At 47.1% G+C, this 27216-nt stretch overlaps 1 protein-coding gene across 10 annotated transcripts in view; it reads right to left on the bottom strand.

Annotated features, from left to right (window-relative positions):
- Positions 1-27216, bottom strand: part of LOC128685375 (collagen alpha-1(XVIII) chain) — an 836546-nt gene that overhangs the window by 183144 nt on the left and 626186 nt on the right. For 8 of the 10 annotated variants that reach the window (XM_070082820.1, XM_070082822.1, XM_070082821.1 and 5 more), the window contains exons 6-7: positions 24186-24248; positions 6170-6275 (exon numbers count right to left, since the gene is read on the bottom strand). In XM_070082820.1, coding sequence (XP_069938921.1) covers positions 6170-6275; positions 24186-24248 — 169 coding nt within the window. The remainder of the gene's footprint in view (positions 1-6169; positions 6276-24185; positions 24249-27216) is intronic. The other 2 variants (XM_070082824.1, XM_070082829.1) reach the window with 1 other exon arrangement.

Below are 27216 nucleotides of genomic sequence, written 5' to 3'. Positions count from 1 at the left end.
CACTGTGTACTGGTGACTCACTGTGTACTGGTGACTCACTGTACTGGTGAATCACTGTACTGGTGACTCACTGTACTGGTGACTCACTGTGTACTGGTGACTCACTGTGCACTGGTGACTCACTGTGTACTGGTGACTCACTGTACTGGTGACTCACTGTACTGGTGACTCACTGTGTACTGGTGACTCACTGTGTACTGGTGACTCACTGTACTGGTGACTCACTGTACTGGTGACTCACTGTACTGGTGACTCACTGTGTACTTGTGACTCACTGTACTGGTGACTGTACTGGTGACTCACTGTACTGGTGACTCACTGTACTGGTGACTCACTGTACTGGTGGCTCACTGTACTGGTGACTCACTGTACTGGTGACTCAGTGTACTGGTGACTCACTGTGCTGGTGACTCACTATGTACTGGTGACTCACTGTACTGGTGTCTCACTGTACTGGTGACTCACTGTACTGGTGACTCACTGTACTGGTGACACACTGTACTGGTGACTCACTGTACTGGTGACTCACTGTACTGGTGACTCACTGTGTACTGGTGACTCACTGTGTACTGGTGACTCACTGTGTACTGGTGACTCACTGTACTGGTGACTCACTGTACTGGTGACTCACCGTGTAATGGTGACTCACTGTACTGGTGACTCACTGTACGAGTGACTCACTGTACGAGTGACTCACTGTACTGGTGACTCACTGTACTGGTGACTCACTGTACTGGTGACTCACTGTGCACTGGTGACTCACTGTGTACTGGTCACTCACTGTACTGGTGACTCACTGTACTGGTGACTCACTGTACTGGTGACTCACTGTACTGGTGGCTCACTGTACTGGTGACTCACTGTACTGGTGACTCATTGTACTGGTGACTCACTGTGCTGGTGACTCACTATGTACTGGTGACTCACTGTACTGGTGACTCACTGTACTGGTGACACACTGTACTGGTGACTCACTGTATGGGTGACTCACTGTACTGGTGACTCACTGTACTGGTGACTCACTGTACTGGTGACTCACTGTGTACTGGTGACTCACTGTACTGGTGACTCACTGTACTGGTGACTCACTGTACTGGTGACTCACTGTACTGGTGACTCACTGTGTTCTGGTGAATCACTGTACTGGTGACTCACTATGTACTGGTGACTCACTGTACTGGTGACTCACTGTACTGGTGACTCACTGTACTGGTGACTCACTGTACTGGTGACACACTGTACTGGTGATTCACTGTATGGGTGACTCACTGCACTGGTGACTCACTGTACTGGTGACTCACTGTACCAATGACTCACTGTGTACTGGTGACTCACTGTACTGGTGACTCACTGTGTACTGGTGACTCACTGTACTTGTGACTCACTGTGTACTGGTGACTCACTGTACTGGTGACTCACTGTACTGGTGACTCACTGTGTACTGGTGACTCACTGTACTGGTGACTCACTGTACTGGTGACTCACTGTACTGGTGACTCACTGTGTACTGGTGACTCACTATGTACTGGTGACTCATTGTACTGGTGACTCACTGTACTGGTGACTCACTGTACTGGTGACTCACTGTGTACTGGTGACTCACTGTACTGGTGACTCACTGTACTGGTGACTCATTGTACTGGTGACTCACTGTACTGGTGACTCACTGTGTACTGGTGACTCACTGTACTGGTGACTCACTGTGTACTGGTGACTCACTGTGTACTGGTGACTCACTGTACTGGTGACTCACTGTGTACTGGTGACTCACTGTGTACTGGTGACTCACTGTACTGGTGACTCACTGTACTAGTGACTCACTGTGTACTGGTGACTCACTGTACCGGTGACTCACTGTACTGGTGACTCACTGTGTACTGGTGACTTACTGTACTGGTGACTCACTGTGGACTGGTGACTCACTGTGGACTGGTGACTCACTGTACTGGTGACTCACTGTACTGGTGACTCATTGTACTGGTGACTCACTGTACTGGTGACTCACTGTGTACTGGTGACTCACTGTACTGGTGGCTCACTGTACTGGTGACTCACTGTACTGGTGACTCACTGTACTGGTGACTCACTGTGTACTGGTGACTCACTGTACTGGTGACTCACTGTGTACTGGTGACTCACTGTACTGGTGACTCACTGTACTGGTGACTCACTATGTACTGGTGATTCACTGTACTGGTGACTCACTGTACTGGTGACTCACAGTACTGGTGACTCACGGTGTACTGGTGACTCACTGTGCTGGTGACTCACTGTACTGGTGACTCACTGTGTACTGGTGACTCACTGTACTGGTGACTCACTGTACTGGTGACTAACTGTGTACTGGTGACTCACTGTACTGGTGACTCACTGTACTGGTGACTCACTGTGTACTGGTGACTCACTGTACTGGTGACTCACTGTACTGGTGACTCACCATGTTCTGGTGGCTCACTGTACTGGTGACTCACTGTACTGGTGACTCACTGTACTGTTGACTCACTGTATTGGTGACTCACTGTGTATTGGTGACTCACCCTGTACTGGTGACTCACTGTACTGGTGACTCACTGTACTGGTGACTCACCGTGTAATGGTGACTCACTGTACTGGTGACTCACTGTACTGGTGACTCACTGTACTGGTGACTCACTGTGTACTGGTGACTCACCATGTACTGGTGACTCACTGTGTACTGGTGATTCACTGTGTACTGGTGACTCACTGTACTGGTGACTCACTGTACTGTTGACTCAGTGTATTGGTGACTCACTGTACTGGTGACTCACTGTACTGGTGACTCACTGTACTGGTGACTCACTGTGTACTGGTGACTCACCATGTACTGGTGACTCACTGTGTACTGGTGATTGTGTACTGGTGACTCACTGTACTGGTGACTCACTGTACTGGTGACTCACTGTGTACTGGTGACTCACTGTGTACTTGTGACTCACTGTGTACTGGTGACTCACTGTGTACTGGTGACTCACTGTGTACTAGTGACTCACAGTGTACTGGTGAATCACTGTACTGGTGACTCACTGTGTACTGGTGACTCACAGTGTACTGGTGACTCAGTGTACTGGTGACTCACTGTGTACCGGTGACTCACTGTGTACTGGTGACTCACTGTACTGGTGACTCACTGTGTACTGGTGACTCACTGTGTACTGGTGACTCACTGTACTGATGACTCACCGTGTACTGGTGACTCACTGTGTACTGGTGACTCACTGTACTGGTGACTCACTGTACTGGTGACTCTGTGTACTGGTGACTCACTGTGTACTTGTGACTCACTGTACTGATGACTCACCGTGTACTGGTGACTCACTGTGTACTGGTGACTCACTGTACTGGTGACTCACTGTGTGCTGGTGACTCACTGTGTACTGGTGACTCACCGTGTACTGGTGACTGTTCTGGTGACTCACTGTGTACTGGTGACTCACTGTTTACTGGTGACTCACCGTGCACTGGTGACTTACTGTGTACTGGTGACTCACCATGTACTGGTGATTCACTGTGTACTGGTGACTCACTGTGTACTGGTGACTCAATGTGTACTTGTGACTCACCGCGTACTGGTGACTCACTGTGTACTGGTGACTCACTGTGTACTGGTGACTCACTGTGTACTGGTGACTCACCGTGTACTGGTGACTCACTGTGTACATGTGACTCACTGTGTACTGGTGACTCACCGTGTACTGGCGACTCACTGTGTACTGGTGACTCACTGTGTACTGGTGGCTCACCGTGTACTGGTGACTCACTGTGCACTGGTGACTCACCGTGTACTGGTGATTCACTGTGTACTGGTGACTCACTGTGTACTGGTGACTCACTGTGCACTGGTGACTGTGTACTTGTGACTCACCGTGTACTGGTGACTCACTGTGCACTGGTGACTCACCGTGTACTGGCGACTCACTGTGTACTGGTGACTCACCGTGTACAGGTGACTCACCGTGCACTGGTGACTCACCGTGCACTGGTGACTCACTGTGTACTGGTGACTCACTGTGTACTGTTGACTCACTGTGTACTGGTGACTCACTGTGTACTGGTGACTCACTGTGTACTGGTGACTCCCCGTGTACTAATGACTGACCGTGTACTGGTGACTCACTGTGTACTTGTCACTCACTGTGTACTGGTGACTCACCGTGTACTGGTGACTCACTGTGTACTGGTGACTCACTGTACTGGTGACTCACCGTGCACTGGTGACTCACTGTGTACTGGTGACTCAGTGTACTGGTGACTCACTGTGTACTGGTGACTCATCGTGTACTGGTGACTCACTGTGTACTTGTGACTCACTGTGTACTGGTGACTCAGTGTACTGGTGACTCACCATGTACTTGTGACTCACTGTGTACTGGTGACTCACCGTGTACTGGTGACTCACAGTGTACTGGTGACCAACCGTGTATTGGTGACTCACTGTGTACTGGTGACTCATTGTGTACTGGTGACTCACCGTGTACTGGTGACTCACCGTGTACTGGTGACTCAACGTGTACTGGTGTCCCACCGTGTACTGGTGACTCATCGTGTACTGGTGACTTATCGGGTACTGGTGACCCACCGTGTACTGGTGACCCACCGTGTACTGGTGACCCACCGTGAACTGGTGACTCACTGTGTACTGGTGACTTACCATTTACTGTTGACTCGCCGTGTACTGGTGACTCACCGTGTACTGGTGACTCATCGTGTACTGGTGACCCACCGTGTACTGGTGACTCACCGTGTACTGGTGACTCACCGTGTACTGGTGACTCACTGTGTACCGGTGACTCACTGTGTACTGGTGACTCACTGTGTACTGGTGATCAACCGTGTATTGGTGACTCACCGTGTACTGGTGACTCATTGTGTACTGGTGACTCACTGTGTATTGGTGACTCACCGTGTACTGGTGACAACGTGTACTGGTGACCCACCCTGTACTGGTGTCTCATCGGGTACTGGTGACCCACCGTGTACTGGTGACCCACCGTGTACTGGTGACCCACCGTGAACTGGTGACTCACTGTGTACTGGTGACTTACCGTTTACTGTTGACTCATCGTGTACTGGTGACTCACCGTGTACTGGTGACTCATCATGTACTGGTGACCCACCCTGGTGACTCGCCGTGTACTGGTGACTCACCGTGTACTGGTGACTCATGTACTGGTGACCCATCGTGTACTAGTGACTCACTGTGCGCTGGTGACTCACCGTGTACTGGTGACTCACCGTGTACTGGTGACTCACTGTGTACTGGTGACTCACCGTGTACTGGTGACTCACTGTGTACTGGTGACTCATCGTGTACTGGTGACCCACCGTGTACTTGCGACTCACTGTGTGCTGGTGACTCATCGCGTACTGGTGACCCACCGTGTACTTGTAACTCACTGTGTACTGGTGACTCATCGTGTACTGGTGACCCACCGTGTACTTGTGACTCACTGTGTACTGGTGACCCACCGTGTACTGGTGACTCAATATGTATTGGTGGCTCACCGTGTACTGGTGACTCACCGTGTACTGGTGACTCACTGTGTACTGGTGACTCATCGTGTACTGGTGACTCACTGTGTACTGGTGACTCATCGTGTACTGGTGGCTCACCGTGTACTGGTGACTCACCGTGTACTGGTGACTCACTGTGTACTGGTGACTCACCGTGTACTGGTGACTCACTGTGTACTGGTGACTCATCGTGTACTGGTGACTCACTGTGTACTGGTGACTCACTGTGTTCTGGTGACCCACTGTACTAGTGACTCACCGTGTACTGGTGACTCATCGTGTACTGGTGACTCACTGTGTACTGGTGACTCACTGTGTTCTGGTGACCCACTGTGTACTAGTGACTCACTGTGTACTGGTGACTCATCGTGTACTGGTGACTCACTGTGTACTAGTGACTCACCGTAAACTGGTGACTCATCGTGTACTGGTGACTCACTGTGTACTGGTGACTCACCGTGTACTGGTGACTCATCGTGTACTGGTGACTCACTGTGTACTGGTGACTCACTGTGTACTAGTGACTAACCGTGTACTGGTGACTCACCGTGTACTAGTGACTCACCGTGTACTGGTGACCCACTGTGTACTAGTGACTCACCGTGTACTGGTGACCCACAATGTAGTAATGACGTACCGTTTAAGGGGGGTGGCGGGGGTAGGGGGGGCGGTGCCCCTGCCAGCTGGACACCAGAACCCTCCAGGCTGGGCACCGACGAGTCATCGTCATCTTCCATATCCAGCTGCAAAGATGAAGCCTTGATTATCCTCATGCTCAGTGTCATGTTCCGTGTCGTTGTCATGTTCTGTGTTGTCATGTTCAATGTCGTGGTCATGTTCAGTATTGTGTCATGTTCAGTATTTGTATCATGTTCAGTGTCGTGGTCATGTTCAGTGTCAGTGTCATGTACAGTATCGGTGTCATTCAGTACCACCGTCATGTTCAGTATGGGTGTCATGTTCGGTATCAGTGTCATGTTCGGTATCGGTGTCATGTTCAATATTGGTGTCATATTCAGTATTGGTGTCATGTTCAGTATGAGTGTCATGTTCAGTATGGGTGTCATGTTCAGTATTGGTGTCATGTTCAGTATTGGTGTCATGTTCAATGCCATCATCAAAGTGTTATTATCATGTTCAGTGTCACAGTCATGTTTGCTGTCATTATCAAGTTCAGTAAAATCAGTAAAATAATAATAATAATAATAATAATAATAATAATAATAATAATAATAATAATAATAATAATAATAATATATTTCGGGTGAGATATAAGCAACTATTGGCAGAAAGGTGGGCTGGTGCAAGTATGAGTAGTGGGGGGGTTGAAGAGGGTTGGATGACTTTTAAAAATGCAGTATTAGAATGTGGGGCAGAAGTTTGTGGTTATAGGAGGGTGGGCGCAGGAGGAAAGAGGAGTGATTGGTGGAATGATGAAGTAAAGGGTGTGATAAAAGAGAAAAAGTTAGCTTATGAGAGGTTTTTAAAAAAGCAGAAGTGTTATAAGAAGAGTAGAGTATATGGAGAGTAAAAGAAAGGTGAAGAGAGTGGTAAGAGAGTGCAAAAGGAGAGCGGATGATAGAGTGGGAGAGGTACTGTCAAGAAATGTTATTGGACATAAGAAAACAATTTTAAGTGAGTTAAACAAGTTAAGAAAGCCTAGGGAACAAATGGATTTGTCAGTTAAAAACAGGGTAGGGGAGTTAGTAGATGGGGAGATGGAGGTTTTGGGTAGATGGCGAGAATATTTTGAGGAGCTTTTAAATGTCGACGAAGAAACGGAGGCGGTAATTTCATGCACTGGCCAGGGAGGTATACCATCTTTTAGGAGGATGTGAGTGTGGGGGAGGTACGTGAGGCATTACGTAGAATGAAAAGGGGTAAAGCAGCTGGAACTGACGGGATCATGACAGAAATGTTAAAAGCAGAAGGGGATATAGTGTTGGAGTGGTTGGCATTTTTGTTTAACAAATGTATGAAAGAGGGGAAGGTACCTAGGGACTGGCGGAGAGCGTGTATAGTCCCTTTATATAAAGGGAAGGGGGACAAAAGAAATTGTAAAAATTATAGAGGAATAAGTTTAATGAGTATACCAGGGTATACGGTAGGGTTATAATTGAAAGAATTAGAGGTAAGACAGAATGTAGAATTGCGGATAAGCAAGGAGGTTTTACAGTGGGTTGGGGATTTGTAGACCAAGTGTTTACATTGAAGCATATATGTGAACAGTATTTAGATAAAGGTAAGGAAGTTTTTATTGCATTTATGGATTTAGAAAAGGCATATGATAAGAGTGGATAGAGGAGCAATGTGGCAGATGTTGCAAGTGTATGGAATAGGTGGTAAGTTACTAAATGCTGTAAAGAGTTTTTATGAGGATAGTGAGGCTCAGGTTAGGGTGTGTAGAAGAGAGGCAGACTACTTCCCGGTAAAAGTAGGTCTTAGACAGGGATGTGTAATGTCACCATGGTTGTTTAATATATTTATAGATGGGGTTGTAAAAGAAGTAAATGCTAGGGTGTTCGGGAGAGGGGTGGGATTAAATTATGGGGAATCAAATACAAAATGGGAATTGACACAGTTACTTTTTGCTGATGATACTGTGCTTATGGGAGATTCTAAAGAAAAATTGCAAAGGTTAGTGGACGAACTTAGGAATGTGTGTAAAGGTAGAAAGTTGAAAGTGAATATAGAAAAGAGTAAGGTGATGACAGTATGAAATGATTTAGATAAAGAAAAATTGGATATCAAATTGGGGAGGAGTATGGAAGAAGTGAATGTTTTCAGATATTTGGGAGTTGACGTGTCGGCGGATAGATTTATGAAGGATGAGGTTAATCATAGAATTGATGAAGAAAAAAAGGCGAGTGGTGCGTTGAGGTATATGTGGAGACAAAAAAATGTTATCTATGGAGGCAAAGAAGGGAATGTATGAAAGTATAGTAGTACCAACACTCTTATATGGGTGTGAAGCTTGGGTTGTGAATGCAGCAGCGAGGAGGCGGTTGGTGTGGTGTAAATATTATGCAGAAAATTCGGAGTGTGGAAATTAGGAGAAGGTGTGGAGTTAATAAAAGCTTTAGTTAGAGGGCAGAAGAGGGGTTGTTGAGGTGGTTTGGTCATTTAGAGAGACTGGATCAAAGTAGAATGACATGGAAAGCGTATAAATCTGTAGGGGAAGGAAGGCGGGGTAGGGCTCGTCCTCGAAAAGGTTGGAGGGAGGGGGTAAAGGAGGAGTTGTGGGCGAGGGGCTTGGACTTCCAGCAAGCGTGCGTGAGCATGTTAGATAGGAGTGAATGGAGACAAATGGTATTTGGAACCTGACGAGCTGTTGGAGTGTGAGCAGGGTAATATTTAGTGAAGGGATTCAGGGAAACCGGTTATTTTATATAGCCGGACTTGAGTCCTGGAAATGGGAAGTACAATGCCTGCACTTTAAAGGAGGGGTTTGGGATATTGGCAGTTTGGAGGGATATGTTGTGTATCTTTATACGTATATGCTTCTAAACTGTTGTATTCTGAGCCCCTCTGCAAAAACAGTGATTATGTGTGAGTGTGGTGAAAGTGTTGAATGATGATGAAAGTATTTTCTTTTTGGGGATTTTCTTTCTTTTTGGGTCACCCTGCCTCGGTGGGAGACGGCCGACTTGTTGAAAAAAAATAATAATAATAATAATAATAATAATAATCAAGCACTGAGGACTCCCTCCGGGTTCCTTGAAGCCGGTGAAAGGCTCTTGATCCAAAGAATTGGACTCACCCTCCCCTTCCATGGATCGAACTGGAATGCCTCCCTTTCCCTCCAAATATATCACCCCTGCACATTTAGCGCTTCCCCGTGAATCAAATGAAAATCTATAAATGAATTACCAAGCGCAGGAAAAATAAAAGAAAAACCCACTACGGGGTATTTTTCTTTTTTTTTTTTGACAACTCAAAATTTTCATTCGTAAATTCGGAGTATTTAATACAGATACATTAAAATCATGCACCAAACCAATAATTTATATATATATATATATATATATATATATATATATATATATATATATATATATATATATATATATATATATATATATATATATATATATATATATATTTCTGTTATTTCCCAAAAATGACCCTTGAATAAGAGAACATTAATGTTTTCTTCAGTAACTGACCTTGATGACGTTGTCATTTCACATCAACCTTGAATGACATGGTTGGCATGTTCGGGGGGGGAGGGGGGAGGGGGAGGAAATAGTTAAATACGGGGTGGTTAGTGTGTGGGGTGGTTAGTGTGTGGGGTGGTTAGTGTGTGGGGTGGTTAGTGTGTGGGGTGGTTTGTGGGTGGGGTGGTTAATGTGTGGGGTGGTTAGTGTGTGGGGTGGTTAGTGTGTGGGGTGGTTAGTGTGTGGGGTGGTTAGTGTGTGGGGAGGTTAGTGTTGGGTGGTTAGTGTGTGGGGTGGTTAGTGTGTGGGGTGGTTAGTGTGTGGGGTGGTTAGTGTGTGGGGAGGTTAGTGTGTGGGGTGGTTAGTGTGTGGGGTGGTTAGTGTGTGGGGTGGTTAGTGTGTGGGGTGGTTAGTGTGTGGGGTGGTTAGTGTGTGGGGTGGTTAGTGTGTGGGGTGGTTAGTGTGTGGGGTGGTTAGTGTGTGGGGTGGTTAGTGTGTGGGGTGGTTAGTGTGTGGGGTGGTTAGTGTGTGGGGTGGTTAGTGTGTGGGGTGGTTAGTGTGTGGGGTGGTTAGTGTGTGGGGTGGTTAGTGTGTGGGGTGGTTAGTGTGTGGGGAGGTTAGTGTGTTGGGTGGTTAGTGTGTGGGGTGGTTAGTGTGTGGGGTGGTTAGTGTGTGGGGTGGTTAGTGTGTGGGGTGGTTAGTGTGTGGGGTGGTTAGTGTGTGGGGTGGTTAGTGTGTGGGGTGGTTAGTGTGTGGGGTGGTTAGTGTGGGGTGGTTAGTGTGTGGGGTGGTTAGTGTGTGGGGTGGTTAGTGTGTGGGGTGGTTAGTGTGTGGGGAGGTTAGTGTGTTGGGTGGTTAGTGTGTGGGGTGGTTAGTGTGTGGGGTGGTTAGTGTGTGGGGTGGTTAGTGTGTGGGGTGGTTAGTGTGTGGGGTGGTTAGTGTGTGGGGTGGTTAGTGTTGGGTGGTTAGTGTGTGGGGTGGTTAGTGTGTGGGGTGGTTAGTGTGTGGGGTGGTTAGTGTGTGGGGTGGTTAGTGTTGAGTGGTTAGTGTGTGGGGTGGTTAGTGTGTGGGGTGGTTAGTGGGTGGAGTGGTTAGTGTGTGGGGTGGTTAGTGTGTTGGGTGGTTAGTGTGTGGGGTGGTTAGTGTGTGGGGTGGTTAGTGTGTGAGGTGGTTAGTGTGTGGGGTGGTTACTGTGTGGGGTGGTTAGTGTGTTGGGTGGTTAGTGGGTGGAGTGGTTAGTGTGTTGGGTGGTTAGTGTGTGGGGTGGTTAGTGTGTGGGGTGGTTAGTGTGTGGGGTGGTTAGTGTGTGGGGTGGTTAGTGTGTGGGGTGGTTAGTGTTGAGTGGTTAGTGTGTGGGGTGGTTAGTGTGTGGGGTGGTTAGTGGGTGGAGTGGTTAGTGTGTGGGGTGGTTAGTGTGTTGGGTGGTTAGTGTGTGGGGTGGTTAGTGTGTGGGGTGGTTAGTGTGTGGGGTGGTTACTGTGTGGGGTGGTTAGTGTGTTGGGTGGTTAGTGGGTGGAGTGGTTAGTGTGTTGGGTGGTTAGTGTGTGGGGTGGTTAGTGTGTGGGGTGGTTAGTGTGTGGGGTGGTTAGTGTGTGGGGTGGTTAGTGTGTGGGGTGGTTAATGTGTGGGGTGGTTAGTGTGCGGGGTGGTTTGTGTGTGGGTGGTTAATGTGTGGGGTGGTTAGTGTGCGGGGTGGTTTGTGTGTGGGGTGGTTAATGTGTGGGGTGGTTAGTGGGTGGGGTGGTTAGTGTGTGGGGTGGTTAGTGTGTCGGGTGGTTAGTGTGGGGGGTGGTTAGTGGGTGGGGTGGTTAGTGTGTGGGATGGTTAGTGTGTTGGGTGGCTAGTGTGTGGGGTGGTTAGTGTGTGGGGTGGTTAGTGTGTGGGGTGGTTAGTGTGTGGGGTGGTTAGTGTGAAGGGTGGTTAGTGTGTGGGGTGGTTAATGTTTGGGGTGGTTAGTGTGTGGGGTGGTTAGTGTGTGGGGTGGTTAGTGTGTGGGGTGGTTAGTGTGTGGGGTGGTTAATGTGTGGGGTGGCTAGTGTGTGGGGTGGTTAGTGTGTGGGGTGGTTAGTGTGTGGGGTGGTTAGTGTGTGGGGTGGTTAGTGTGTGGGGTGGTTAGTGTGTGGGGTGGTTAGTTTGTGGGGTGGTTAGTGTGTGGGGTGGTTAGTGTGTTGGGTGTTTAGTGTGTGGGGTGGTTAGCGTGTGGGGTGGCTAGTGTGTGGGGTGGTTAGTGTGTGGGGTGGTTAGTGTGTGGGGTGGTTAATGTGTGGGGTGGTTAGTGTGCGGGGTGGTTAGTGTGTGGGTTGGTTAATGTGGGGTGGTTAGTGTGTGGGGTGGTTAGTGTGTGGGGTGGTTTGTGTGTGGGGTGGTTTGTGTGTGGGGTGGTTAGTGGGTGGGGTGATTAGTGTTTGGGGTCGTTAGTGTGTTGGGTGGTTACTGTGTGGGGTCGTTAGTGTGTTGGGTGGTTAGTGTGTGGGGTGGTTAGTGGGTGGGGTGGTTAGTGTGTGGTGTGGTTAGTGTTGGTGGTTAGTGTGTGGGGTGGTTAGTGTGTGGGGTGGTTAGTGTGTGGGGTGGTTAGTGTGTGGGGTGGTTAATGTGTGGGGTGGTTAGTGTGCAGGGTGGTTTGTGTGTGGGGTGGTTAATGTGTGGGGTGGTTAGTGTGTGGGGTGGTTAGTGTGTGGGTTGGTTAGTGTGTGGGGTGGTTTGTGTGTGGGGTGGTTTGTGTGTGGGGTGGTTAAAGTGTGGGGTGGTTAGTGCGTGGGGTGGTTTGTGTGTGGGGTGGTTAATGTGTGGGGTGGTTAGTGGGTGGGGTGGTTAGTGTGTGGGGTATTCAGTGGGTGGGGTGGTTAGTGTGTGGGGTGGTTAGTGGGTGGGGTGGTTAGTGTGCAGGGTGGTTAGTGGGTGGGGTGGTTAGTGTGTGGGGTGGATAGTGTGTGGGGTGGTTAGTATGTGGGGTGGTTAGTGTGTAGACAGCCTGTACTGTCTGCACAGACAGCCCATGCTGTCTGCCAGCTTAGTTCATATTTCGCGGCACTAAGGTGCTGCCCTCTGTAGCCAGGCCTCTCGGTGGGCATGCCAGCCTGCCTGCCCTTGCCTCACTGTCTCACTGGCGTCACTCTTCACTCAGTCAAGAAGTGTCCTCTCTCGTGGCATGGCCCTCCCGGGCCATGGGCACAACACACAAGCCTGTGTACCCACCACGACTTAACAATAAAGTAAGAAGCCTCCGAAGACGTTTATCATTTACTCCCCGCTACCAGAACACCAAATAATCCTTTTATAAATGGTGGGAAGCGGTGGTCACAGCAGTTGTTTGCCCAGAGAGAGGAAGGAAGGAATGAAGTCATCTTCACTTCATCATCCCATGCAAGAAGCATCCGTCTCTCAACGTGTTATCCTGATGTCGTGTCTGCACATTTGAGCATCCAGACACAGGTACAAGCAGGATCCAGCCGAAATTTGCCGAATTTCTTCGAGAATTGTAAGTGGCGTCCCAGTGACCCCACGCTACAGCGTCCCACGCTGTTTCCCAAGTCATGTGTTCAGCGTCACTTGTATGTTGCTGTTGTTGTTCAGCTCAGCACAGCTGTTTCAGCAAGTCAGAGGTGAGTTTTGTGGTGATTTCTGCGTCCAGTGTGAGTTTCTCCACGTGTTTGGAGGAGGAGGAGGAAGTGGCCGTTCCTCACCTTGCCCATGCTCGCCCTACTCACACCTCACCAGCCTACCATACACCACTCACCACTCCCTCTGCTGTGTTTTCTGCTGTTTTTAGTGTGAATTCGTTGCCAGAGCTGTGTATCCGAGTGCCCGAGGCTACTCGAAGCTACGTTGATCAGCATGCCACGTAGACCAGCATGCCACGTAGATCACGACGCCATGTGGATCCCGACGCCACATGGGTGTGCGCGATGTCACATGGATCTACAAACCACGTGAGTTACCGAGCCAGATGTCCCAGGCCACATGCTGTGGTCTGCTGCCCGCATCACTCCTATGACGTCACCCGATGCTGCTGCCTGATTTCATGACGTCACGATGTCTGCCTGACATCACCTCGAGATGTCTGCTGACGTCACCTCACGACATCACGCCTGACATCACATGATGTCACATCGAGTGTTTCTAGTAATTATTTCAGTATTGTCGAGAAGTTTGAGAGAAGATATATGTCGTGTGTTAATTAATTCCTCTCAGTCAGTGTTCTCACATGTTAGAGTACCACGGGTGTGTGTAAAGCTTCTGTGTGTCCAGTGAGGTCTGCGGCCAGACCTGAGTAGCACCACTGTGCTAAGTCACCCGATGTGACCAGTGCGTTTGACAGTTATCAGTCAGCTCTGAGCATATGAGCCCCATTTGTACATAAAGTTCTTATGCTCGTCGCTCGTGATGTTCTGCAGAATCGTACCTGCTATGATTCCCATCGAGATTTGTTTCACTTCACCTCCAGACCTTCAGAGTGCAGTTATATGTAGAGAAACAAGTCTGGGAACGCTTAGACTAACCTCTGCTATAACTCCAACTGCCGAGAGAATGACACTCGTCAAGCCGCAGTTAGCCCTGTCGGCAGGCGCTGTGTCAGCCTCCTGTCACAAGCTTCAGTGAACAGCCTGCACAAAGGAGATGTCACTTTGACTGCTAGCTTGCTCACTGCAGTCTGGTGTATGGTGTTACGACTCCCAGATGTTTCGCCCAGTCGTCTCTGCCACGACTCACTCCACAACTCGCTCCACGCTCGCCGGCAGTGACAGCCCAGCAACAATACCAGTTGAGAAGTGCCCTCCTGAGTTGCTTGCCAGAAGTCCTGCCCAGTTGCCGAGTTTTGTCGGCGCCTCACTCGAGGGCACCAGAATGTCGTGCCCCAGGTTGAGTGAAAACCTGCAGCGACTCCTACGATGACTGCTTCACTGTTCCAGAGGAGACCGTAACCTGTTACGTCACAGCTCAGCCGCAGCGATGTCTCCTGTGTTGCAGTATCTGTCCAGACGCAGGAAGGCGTGCAGTGATGCCCTTCGATGCTCACTGCCTATGACCACTATGTTTAGCACACTCCACAGGTTTTTTTCTTCCCTCCCTGTAGGAAGTTTTTTTTCCATGTCCATATGTATATATATGTTTTTATTTTGTGTTCTGTGCCCTGTTCCTACGAGAGAGAGACCGAGTTTTTTTTACCACCAGTATTGTCGCGTCGGGACAACACCCGGTAGGTGGCTGAGCATATGTAGACAGCCTGTACTGTCTGCACAGACAGCCCATGCTGTCTGCCAGCTTAGTTCATATTTCACGGCACTAAGGTGCTGCCCTCTGTAGCCAGGCCTCTCGGTGGGCACGCCAGCCTGCCTGCCCTTGCCTCACTCTCACTCTGGCGTCACTCTTCACTCAGTCAAGAAGTGTCCTCTCTCGTGGCATGGCTCTCCCGGGCCATGGGCACAACACACAAGCCTGTGTACCCACCACGACTTAGCAATAAAGTAAGAAGCCTCCGAAGAAGTCTATAATTCAAACCCCGCTTTCAGCCTACCAAATAATCCCATTAAACAAGTGTGTGGGGTGGTTAGTGTGTGGGGTGGTTAGTGTGTGGGGTGGTTAGTGTGTGGGGTGGTTAGTGTGTGGGGTGGTTAGTGTGTGGGGTGGTTAGTGTGTGGGGTGGTTAGTGTGTAAGGTGGTTAGTGGGTGGGGTGGTTAGTGGGTGGGGTGGTTAGTGGGTGGGGTGGTTAGTGGGTGGGGTTGGTGAGTGGGTGGGGTAGGTTAGTGGGTGGGGTTGTCAGTGGGTGGGGTGGTTAGTGTGTGGGGTGGTTAGTGTGTGGGGTGGTTAGTGTGTGGGGGGTGGTTAGTGTGTGGGGTGGTTAGTGGGTGGGGTGGTTAGTGGGTGGGGTGGTTAGTGGGTGGGGTGGTTAGTGGGTGGGGTGGTTAGTGGGTGGGGTGGTTAGTGTGTGGGGTGGTTAGTGGGTGGGGTGGTTAGTGGGTGGGGTGGTTAGTGGGTGGGGTGGTTAGTGGGTGGGGTGGTTAGTGTGTGGTGTGGTTAGTGGGTGAGGTGGTTAGTTTGTGTTGGTTAGTGGGTGGGGTGGTTAGTGGGTGGGGTGGTTAGTGGGTGGGGTGGTTAGTGTGTGGGGTGGTTAGTGTGTGGGGTAGTTAGTGGGTGGGGTGGTTAGTGGGTGGGATGGTTAGTGTGTCTGATACAACAGTCTTTTAAAGTAAGCATCACGTTCACTGTGTGTGAGACTGTGTTACTTGAGTGGACGGAGGTTCCAACCTCAACCTTCAATGACCAAACATTGCTAGTAAATTTTGTTAAGTGTTGCATGAAAAGTAGCAAGGGAGAGACAGATAGGGCTAGAGTACACAAGATATAGGACTAGAGCACACAAGAGATATGGCTAGAGTACACAAGAGATATGTTTACCGAGTTGGGGTCATATTTCATGGCACTATGGTGCTGACACCTAGTGCCATAGGCTTACCAATCTCAACCCACACCACGCTGACCCTGTCTCACTCTAGCAGCCGTCCTCTCTCAGTTAACAAGGTCTACTCTGTCTCTCCCTGGCATGGTCCTCCGCGCCTGGGCAACTTAAACATACTGCCTATGAACAAGACCCCAAATAAAGTAACAGCCTCCGAAGCCTTATCTATGATCCCCGGCTTGCACATGCACAGGACTCAAATCAATTGTAATATCGGTGGAAGCGTTGGTCACAGTAAGTGTCGAATCAAATCGAATCGAGGACGACGAGATCTGTCGTAAGATGGGAAGGAAGAAGGATGGAAATAACTGGAAAAGGATGGGGAGGAGGGGAAGAGGAGGAATCAAGGCAAGTGGCCCAACCACTTTGGGACATGTGGTACAAAAGTACTGGAGACGTCGATAGAGAGGCTTGACTGATGTCATTGCTTGGCTCACTAGGAGAGGATGGCGAAGGCAGCGGTAGGAGCTGGGAGTGTCAGAAGGCAGCAAGCAGGATGAGTTGGTTATAGTCTTAAACCGTTTATCAGTGCGGTAAATTGTTTTCGGGAGAGTTGTATCACACTTATGGGAGAGCTGTAGTAGTATTCGTTGGTTTGGAGTTGGTGGAGTATCTGGTTGTAGATAGGGAATGGTCTTTCTTCACTTTGGTACGATACAGTGTTGTCTTGGAGATGTTGGATGAGTTCTAGGCGAGTCATGCTTGCAGGGTACAGCCTCGTGGTGTAGAACATGAGTCCTTTGTGTTTAACCCATGGTGTTCCAGGTAATCGACGTGAGCTAAGTAGAGAAGGCGGTGGTGGAGTAGAGGAAAGTGGTGTTGCTTCGTTTTCAACTTCAGTAGACGAATTAGAAGATGTTTCTGGTGGTAAGGCTTCTGATTGGTTGGATTCAGTGAGAGGTGGTGGCGGTGGAGGCTTCTCATTGGTCGTTGTTGGATTGACGTCACTAGTTGGTGGTGTTGATGGAACTTCTGTAGAAGAGTTGGCGATTAAGTTTTTGGTGAATTTGAGAATTTCTTCAGAAGGTGGAGATGCTGGAAATGTAAATGAAGGCATGTTATTTAATGCAAATAACTCGTTGATGGTAGAGTTAAATGATCCAGGTACAGCCATGTTTTGCATATGAGCGTATAGTAGACAGTAGTGAATCTTCGTTACGTCACATGTTGGAGGAGTGATGGTAGTGGTGGTGGTGGAGGCGGGCTGAGTAGATGCTTGAAGTAATTTTGTAGTGTCTGCTTGTATTTTTGCAATTGCTGCATACGTTGGAGTGTTGCTAGTAGGTTTTTTCTTTGCTGCATCATAATATCCTTTCTTGTAGGACATTTTGCTGCCAGTGTATGGTGATCATTACTCTTGCAGTTTAAGCACGCTGGTTGTGTTGGAGCAGCAGCGGTGCAGGAACTGAAGGCGTGTCCCTCACTTCCAACATGTAGTGCAGAACTTCTTGTCTTTTACTGGACATGCTTTGGTGGTGTGATGGTATGAATAACAGTTCCAGCAATGTTGGATGTAGTGATATCTCTCTGATTCAATGTAGGTAGGGCTGATGTAGTAGTAGTAGACAGCAAGACCTTCGTTCAGTGCAGTGGCAGCCATGTTCACGTCGGTGAAGGTGTCCTTGATCATGGACGTTGCATTTGGGATTTTTGTAATGCTGTCAACAGTAGCCCAAGTATTTTGCGTCTCGATGGATGACTTGAGTTCAGCAGGTGTTTTTAGGAATACTGATTTCCTTGCCCTGAGGGCAGGAGATGACGTAACAGTAAACCCTTGAGTAGTAAGAGTAGTGATGGCTTCTGTAGCGAGTAGCTTCTCTGCTTCAGCATCATCGTGACACACAACAATGAATGCTTCTTTCAGTGACAATATGGTGTTGAATTTTACTTCCAGTGCTCCCTGAACAACAGTTGCAAGAGCAATCTTCGTTGAATCATCAACGGTACCATTTCTTGGTTTGATCTTTACACGATTTGCGTAGCTCATCGTGTAAGTCAAGGCGATGACAACGCTGGTAAAGGTTCCCCTCCCCAACGGGGATCGTAGGGAGACAGAGTAAGTAAGGAGAGCTGCTATGACCTGCCTGGGCGAGAGTCAAGAGCAGAATCCTTTGTATGTATTTGTTCTATTTGTATTTTCTAGCGAATCTATTTTTTTACAGTAAGTGTCTTGTCTGGAGAGTGGAAGGAAGCCGAAGATGTTGCCTCCACTTCCTCGCTCCATACAAGAAGCATCCGTCTCTCTACGAGTTGTCCTGAAGTTGTGTCTGCAAGTTTCATCATTCAGACACAGGATCAGCAGGATCCAGGCCGAAATTTGCTGAATTTTCCTCGAGAAATCTTCGTGGCGTAACCTGGGTCTTTGCAGCGTCCCACACTGTTCTTCAGTTACATGTTCATCGTCACCTATATGTTCCTGCTGTTGTTGTTCAGCTCAGCACAGCTATTTCAGCAAGTCAGAAGTGAGATGTGTGCTGCTCTGCATCCAGTGTGGAACACCCTACCTGAAAACTAGAACTGCAGACACATTCATCACTTTCAAAACTACATTTAGAAAACATCTTATCTCCCTGATACACCCCAACAACTAACGACATGATAACCACCTGGTGGATCACAATTACACTCACTCACCCACTGACTATAAACCCAGAAATACTAATCTTAATTTTAAAATAATAAATCCTAACTAGTCATAAGTTTGCCTATGATACTCCAATATAGACACCTTGTATTGTGCCATAACAAAAGCATTCACATTGCTAAACTCACAAATTATGTTGTAGTAACTCAGCCTTAATACCATAATCTGTAAGGATTTAATGTTAAGAATTAATCTAAGTCTGCTCGAAATGCCTAGCCATGCTAGGTGTCCTAGTGGCCCCCTCTGTAATTAGTATTTTATAACATGTAAACCACACAATACCCAAAACCTGTAAGCCCCACATTGTAATCCTTATAGAGAATAAACTTGAATTGTTTATGAGTGGGGAGGGAGGAGCGGAGGTGTCCCCGCCTCACCCACACTCATCACACACCACCATACACCACTATATTCATCACACACCACCATACACCACTACACTCTCACACCCTCTGTGCCTTTTTCTATGAACTCAGTGTGAATTCTTTGCCAGAGCTGTGTATCCGAGTGCCCGAGGTCACTCGAAGCAATGTGGATCACGAAGCCACGTGTGGATAAAGCCAGAGTAGAAACATTGGGCGTGTTTCTTTCCACCTGTTGTCTATGTTCTCCATCAGTAAAATGGGTACCTGGGTGTTAGTCGACTGGTGTGGGTCGCATCCTGGGACACTGAACTAATTTGCCCGAATTGTTCAGCATAACAAGGGTAGTATGTCATTGATGTCAGCTAGGCCTGTATACCTTGTACATGTACTTGTAGTAAATAAAATTATTATTATTATTATTATTATTATTATTATTATTATTATTATTATTATTATATTGCAAGCCATGTGGATTACCAAGCCAGCTGTCCAAAGCCACATGCTGTTGTGATAAATGGTTTAAAAAAACGACAAGTTGAAGATTGAGACACTTATGCAACATATGAGAATCTTTATTGAAGAAACGTTTCGCCACACAGTGGCTTCATCAGTCCAATACAAAGCAGAAGGGTGTAAGGAGAGGAGGAGTTTGAGGTAATCAGTCCCTCAGCCTGGAGTAGATGTGTTCAATCCATCAATCTTGTAGAATGTACAGCATAGGGCCGTAGACGTGGCTCATATACTGTAGTCAGGTGAGGCGAGGCAGGAGGAGGCGGGGTCATAGTGGAACCATCCATTAGTCGAAGTAGGTCTTCGTCCAAAGGCTGGACAAGTTTTGAAGAATAAGTGTCTCAATCTTCAACTTGTCGTTTTTTAAACCATTTCTCACATCTGTCAGACACTGCAGCATCATGGGATCTTGTTACAAAGAATTCTTCAATCTTGTCCAACCTTTGGACGAAGACCTACTTCGACTAGTGGATGGTACCACTATGACCCCGCCTCCTCCTGCTTCACCTCACCTGACTACAGTATACAAGCCACGTATGCGGCACTATGCTGTACATTCTAAAAGATTGATGGACTGAACACATCGACTCCAGGCTGAGGGTCTGATTACCTCAAACTCCTCCTCTCCTTACACCTTTCTAATTTGTATTGAACTGATGAAGTCACTGTGTGGCGAAGCGTTTCCTAAATAAAGATTCCCATATTTTGCCTAAGTGTCTCAATCTTCCACATGCTGTTGTCTGCTGCCTGGCATCACCTTGTGGCATCACCTCACAACGTCACCCTGGACGTCTGTCCGATGTCACCTCACGACGGCACCAACGATGTTGCCCGATGCCACTCCAGGACGTAACCTCACGATGTCACCCAGGACGTAACCTCACGATGTCACCCAGGACGTAACCTCACGATATCACCCAGGACGTTGCCTGACATCACCCCATGACGTCACCATGCTGCCTGACGTTATCGTTGCCTGATATCACCCACGACGTCTGCCTGACATCATCACCCTGGACATCTGCCCTGACGTCACCTTGCGATGTCACCCCACGACATCCCTCACGACGTCACACATGACATCACATGTCACAGCAACAGTGTTATAATTTCACAGTGATCAATTTGTTGCAGTATTGTCCAGACGACTGAGAGAAGATATGTCACGTGTTAATTCCTCTCAGTCAGTGTTCCTTGCTAGTGTTCTCACATGTTCGCGAATACCTTAGTGTCGATTTTTGCACAGAAAAGCATCTCTTGCTAGTACAAGCCATGCAGTAACTGCATGTGCAGTGCAGGTGTGTGCAGTTTTCCGTGTGTCCCAATGTGTGGTCTAAGTCCAGATGTGTGTGCAGACCACAGTGTGGTACACAAATAACCCGCACATAAAAGAGAGAAGCTTTACGACGACGTTTCGGTCCGACTTGAACTTTGTAAATGGTCCAAGTAGGACCGAAACGTCGTCGTAAAGCTTCTCTCTTTTATGTGCGGGTTATTTGTGTATCGTTCCAGGCACGGTATTGTGCCTTTTTTTGTTATTCACAGTGTGGTCTGAGCCTAGACCATTGGTTACATGTCACCATTGTGTTACATGTCACCACATTGTGACCATTTGACAGCTGACAGTAGTCAGTCCAGGCGTCAGATTATGAGCGTCTGAGCCCCCATGTACATAATGTTCTTATGCTTGCCGTTTGTAGACACCATACCTGAGTCGTACCTGCTATGACTCCCACTTGAAACTGACTGTCAGAGTGCAGTTATGTGTAGAAAACCAGTCTGAAGACGTTAGAGTAACCTCTGCTATGACTCCAACTGTTGAGAGGATGACACTGTCAAGCCGCAGTAGCCCTGTTGGCAGGCCACTGTCTGCCTCGTGTCACAGCTTCAGTGAGCAGCCTGCACAAAGTATGATGTCACTTTCACTGCTAGCTTGCTCACTTCATTTACAGTATATGCTCCTACAACTCCCAGATGTTTCACCTGAGGTGTCTCTGCTGCGACTCACTCCAATCTCGCTGGCAGTGACAGCCCCCAGCGACCAGTCGAGAAATGTCCTCCTGAGTCGCTTGCCAGAAGAGGTCCTGCCCAGTTGCCGAGTACTGACGACGCTCTCCCAGGAAGAGTGAACCCTGCAGCGACTACTACAATGACAGCTTCACCGTTCCAGATGAGACTGTACCCTGTTACGTCATAGCTCTGCTACAGCAATGTCTCTTGTGTTGCAGTATCTGCCCAGACGTGCAGTGATGCCCGCCGAGATTCACTGGATTGGACCACGATGTTTAGAACACCCCCATTTTTTTCTTCCCTCCCTATCTGGAGTCGACCTGGAGGTTATTCCGGGGATCAACGCCCCCGTGGCCCGGTCCACAACCAGGTCTCCCAGTGGATCAGGGCCTGATCAACCAGGCTGTTGCTGCTGGCCGCACGCAGTCTAACGTACGAACCACAGCCCGGCTGATCCGGCACTGACTTTAGGTATCTGTCCAGCTCTCTCTTGAAGGCAGCCAGGGGTTTATTGGTAATTCCCCTTATGCTTGGTGTGAGGCTGTTGAACAGTCTTGGGCCCCGGACACTTATGGTGTTTTCTCTTAGTGTACCAATGGCGCCCCTACTTTTAATTAGGGGTATTTTGCATCGCTGCCCAGTCTTTTGCATTCGTAGGGAATGATTTCCGTGTGCAGATTCGGGACCATTCCTTCCAGGGTTTTCCAAGTGTAGATTATGATATCTCTCTCTCTCTCTCCTGCGTTCCAACGAGTACAAGTCAAGTGCTTCCAAGCGTTCCCAGTAGTTAAGGTGCTTGACAGAACTTATATGTGCAGTAAAGGATCTCTGTACACTCTCTAGATCTGCAATTTCACCTGCTTTGAATGGAGATGTTAATGTACAGCAGTATTCTAGCCTAGAGAGAACAAGTGATTTGAAAAGAATCATCACTGGCTTGGCATCTCTCGTTTTGAACGTTCTCATTATTCATATATATATATATATATATATATATATATATATATATATATATATATATATAGATATATATATATATACATATATAATTTTTTATTCTGTTCTATGCCCTGTTTCTGAGAGAGAGAGACCGAGTTTTTTTTTTCAGTCATTCACAGTTGAGGACGACCATGGGTAGGTGGCCGAGCGATGTATGCATAGTTGGGTTCATATTTCGCAGCACTATAGTGCTGACACCTAGTGGCATAGGCCTACCAATCTCAGCCTACATCATGCTTACCCTGTCTCACTCTAACAGCCGTCCTCACTCAGCCAACAAGGTCTACTCTATCATTCTCTCCCGGGCATGGTCCTCTAGGCATGGGTAATTTAAACATACTGCCTATGAACAAGACCCCAAATAAAGTAACAGCCTCCGAAGCCTTATCAATGATCCCCAAATTGCACATGCACAGGACTCAAAGCAATTGTAATAGACAGGGCTAGAGTACACGAGAGATAGGGCTAGACTACATAAAATATAAGACTAGAGTGCACAAGAGATAGGGCTAGAGTGCACAAGAGACAGGATTAGAGTACACAAGAGATAGGGCTAGAGTACACAAGAGACAGGGCTAGAGTACACAAGAGACAGGGCTAAAGTACACAAGATATAGGACTAGAGTACGCAAGAGATAGGACTAGAGTACACAACAGATAAGACTAGAGTACACAAGAGATAGAACTACAGTACACAAGAGATAGGACTAGAGTACACAAGAGAGAGGACTAGAGTACACAAGAGATAGGACTAGAGTATGCAAGAAATAGGATTAGAGTACACAAGATACAGGGCTGGAGTACACAATATAGGGCTAGAGTACACAAGAGATAGGACTAGAGTACAAAAGAGATAGGTCTAGAGTATACAAGAGATAGAGCTAGAGTACAAAATATATAGGATTAGAGTACACAAGAGATAAGGCGAGAGTAAACAAGGCATAGAACTAGAGTACACAAGAGACAGTACTTGAGAACACAAGATATAAGACTAGAGTACACAAGAGACAGTACTAGAATACACAGGAGATAGGACTAGAGTACACATGAGGTATTACTAGAGTACGAAAGAGACAGTACTAGAGTACACAGGAGACGAACTTTGTCTGAAACAATGCAGCCTGCCATAATTATATACAATACTGTATACTCGATGTTTTTATACAATACTGAATACTCGTTTGTATACAATACTGTATACTCGATGTTTTTATACAATACTGAATACTCGTTTGTATACAATACTGTATACTCGTTTGTATACAATACTGTATACTCGTTGTTTGTATATAATACTGTAAACTCATATTTCGGCACGGCTTTTAGGCCAGATAATTGCAGACAGCAGTAATACAATGGTAGAAGTGGTAGTAGTAGTAACAATAATGATGATACAAGTAGTAGTGGAATTAAGAGTACGTATTATTATTAGCAATATTAGTTAAAATTCATCTCATCAGTATGAGTAGAGAAGATGAGGCTCTGGTCATACCCTGCCGTTCACACTTACCGAGAAATAGTCTTCCATGATAGGCACATCGCTGCGACCATCGCCAGAGCCAGAACCAAAATACTGAAAAGGCAGAAGCAGCAGTCAACACAGAGCAACACGGACACAACTCTACTGCATGCTGGGGGAGGCTGGGGATGAGGTGGTGTTGTAGTGAGTGGGGCGAGGAGAGGCATTGGGGGGATCTGAGTGGGGCAGAGGGGTGTATACCGAGGGGGGAGAGAGATAGAGGCTGGGGTGTCAAGAGTTGGGGCGGGGGGAGGAAGGAGTGTACAAAGGGAGGTTTGTGTGTGTTTGTATGGTGTACTGTGGACTTGTGTGTGTGTGTTTGTTTGTTCTGTGGGTTTTGGTGTTTGGTGTTCTGTGGATTTTTTATATTTGTATTCTGTATAGGTATGTGTAAGTTTGTGTGTTTGTAATTGCTTACTTGCAGTTGCCTATCAGTAGCTACAAGATAGACCTATTATCCTCGTGGTGTCCAGTCTTCACTCAATTGTCCATTTTTTTTTTTAATTTCCAATGATTGTATCACTACTTCACATTAATGAATTCCATTCGCCTATCAGTCTGCAAAGAAAAAAAAATTCTTGCTTTTCTTCACAGTTTCCAACAGTGGCCTCTTGTTGTCCCTTCTGCAGGCACGAAGAAGTTGTCTTTATTTATCCTTCTATGTAGTCTTGCAACCTTATTTGTGGTTATCATGTTTCCTCTTGCAATCAGCTAGCCAGGTCCTCTCGAACTTATTTTTCACCTCTAGTAGACAATTTGCAGCACTTCGTTTCGCTTCAGTTACAAGCCGATATATAAAAAAATATATTTTGTACTTCTATTGTCTATTTCCCAAAAAATCTCCGATTACAGTAGTAATCGGAGTCGTCAGGACTCGGGGCTGAACTACATCAAATTTACTCTTATTACAGAACCATTAATCTTTTCACACTTACTCATCAATAATTTCCTCAGCACATCATGTACTAACTTAGTTAATATTATCAAAGTTTTGGTTGGAGGTACACATTACAACCCGCCCTTGACTTCATATGTTTATCACTAGGCTTTGAAAATAATTGTTTTAGATTTCCGCTGTCTTGCAGTGTCTTTCTCATCTATATTTGCTACTTTTCCTTCCTTCTCCGCTACACTCTGTAGTTTCTGTCAAATACAAATTCACTTACAATGTGTTTTTGTCTAGTTTACTTGTAATTAGATAAGTTATGTCAAGTTTCTTATCATTTATAATTTTCCCTGGTATAACTTTTTTTTATTTTCTCCATTTTATAATAATATTCAACATTTACAAATGTGTTTATCACACTAATTCTCATTCTCTCTCTCTCTCTCTCTCTCTCTCTCTCTCTCTCTCTCTCTCTCTCTCTCTCTCTCTCTCTCTCTCTCTCTCTCTCTCTCTCTCTCTCTCTCTCTCTCCTTGTTTTAGTTTGGTCATTTTTCTATCCAGTGTTCGTTACTGCAAGAAAACCTTCTTCACTTCTTATCAATATTTACGCCGTCTTTTATTTTCACCTTAACCAGTGAAAAATCTTAGTATAATTTGCACATCCTCAGAGCCTACCATATTATGTCCCCAACTCTAGCATTTTTTCGCTATGCTTTATCTGCATAATTGCTATGCTAAGCGGAGTTATGTTTTTTTTTTCATATTTTGCAACTGGTCAATATGCCACAAAATGTTCCTAAACTGTAAGATCCACTAGGCAGTCTGTCATCTTATTTGTGTCGTTCTTCGTTGACTCTGTTATTGATTTTTACTTAATTTTCTACAGTCAACAACAGTAACCACTTAATCTGTTTACCTGGAGAGAGTTCCGGGGGTCAACGCCCCCGCGGCCCGGTCTGTGACCAGGCCTCATGGTGGATCAGGGCCTGATCAACCAGGCTGTTACTGCTGGTTGCACGCAATCCAACGTACGAGCCACAGCCCGGCTGGTCAGGTACCGACTTTAGGTGTCTGTCCAGTGCCTGCTTGAAGACAACCAGGGGTCTATTGGTAATCCCCCTTATGTATGCTGAGAGGCAGTTGAACAGTCTTGGGCCCCTGACATTTATTGTGTCTCTTAGCGTGCTAGTGACACCCCTGCTTTTCATTGGGGGGATGTTGCATCGTCTGCCGAGTCTTTTGCTTTCGGAGAGAATGATTTTCGTGTGCAAGTTTGGTACTAGTCCCTCTAGGATTTTCCAGGTGTATATAATCATTTCCAGGTGTATATAATCTATCCCGCCTGCGTTCCAGGGAGTACAGGTTCAGGAACTTCAAGCGCTCCCAGTAATTGAGGTGTTTTATCTCAGTTGTGCGTGCCGTGAAGGTTCTCTGTACATTTTCTAGGTCAGCAATTTCACCTGCCTTGAAAGGTGCTGTTAGTGTGCTGCAACAATATTCCGGCCTAGATAGAACAAGCGACCTGAAGAGAGTCATCATGGGCTTGGCATCCCTAGTTTTGAAGGTTCCCATTATCCATCCTGTCATTTTTCTAGCAGATGCGATTGATACAATGTTATGGTCCTTGAAGGTGAGATCCTCCGACATGATCACTCCCAGGTCTCTGTCGTTAGTTTTTCGCTCTATTGTGTGGCTGGAATTTGTTTTATACTCTGATGAAGTTTTGATTTCCTCATGTTTACCATATCGGAGTAATTGAAATTTTTCATAGTTGAACTTCACATTGTTTTCTGCAGCCCATTGAAAGATTTGGTTGATGTCCGCCTGGAGCCTTGCACTGTCTGCAATGGAAGACACTGTCATGCAGATTCGGGTGTCATCTACTAAGGAAGACACGGTGCTGTGGCTGACATCCTTGTCTATGTCAGAAATGAGGATGAGGAACAAGATGGGAGCGAGTACTGTGCCTTGTGGAACAGAGCTTTTCACCGTAGCCGCCTCAGACTTGACTCTGTTGACTACTACTCTTTGTATTCTGTTTGTGAGGAAATTATAGATCCATCGACCGACTTTTCCTGTTATTCCTTTAGCACGCATTTTGTGCGCTATTACGCCATGGTCACACTTGTCGAAGGC

The sequence above is a fragment of the Cherax quadricarinatus genome, chromosome 8, assembly GCF_038502225.1.
Source record: "Cherax quadricarinatus isolate ZL_2023a chromosome 8, ASM3850222v1, whole genome shotgun sequence".
Classification (NCBI taxonomy): domain Eukaryota; kingdom Metazoa; phylum Arthropoda; class Malacostraca; order Decapoda; family Parastacidae; genus Cherax; species Cherax quadricarinatus.
Note: the sequence above shows the minus strand (reverse complement) of the source record. Positions and strands in the feature narration are given on the sequence as shown.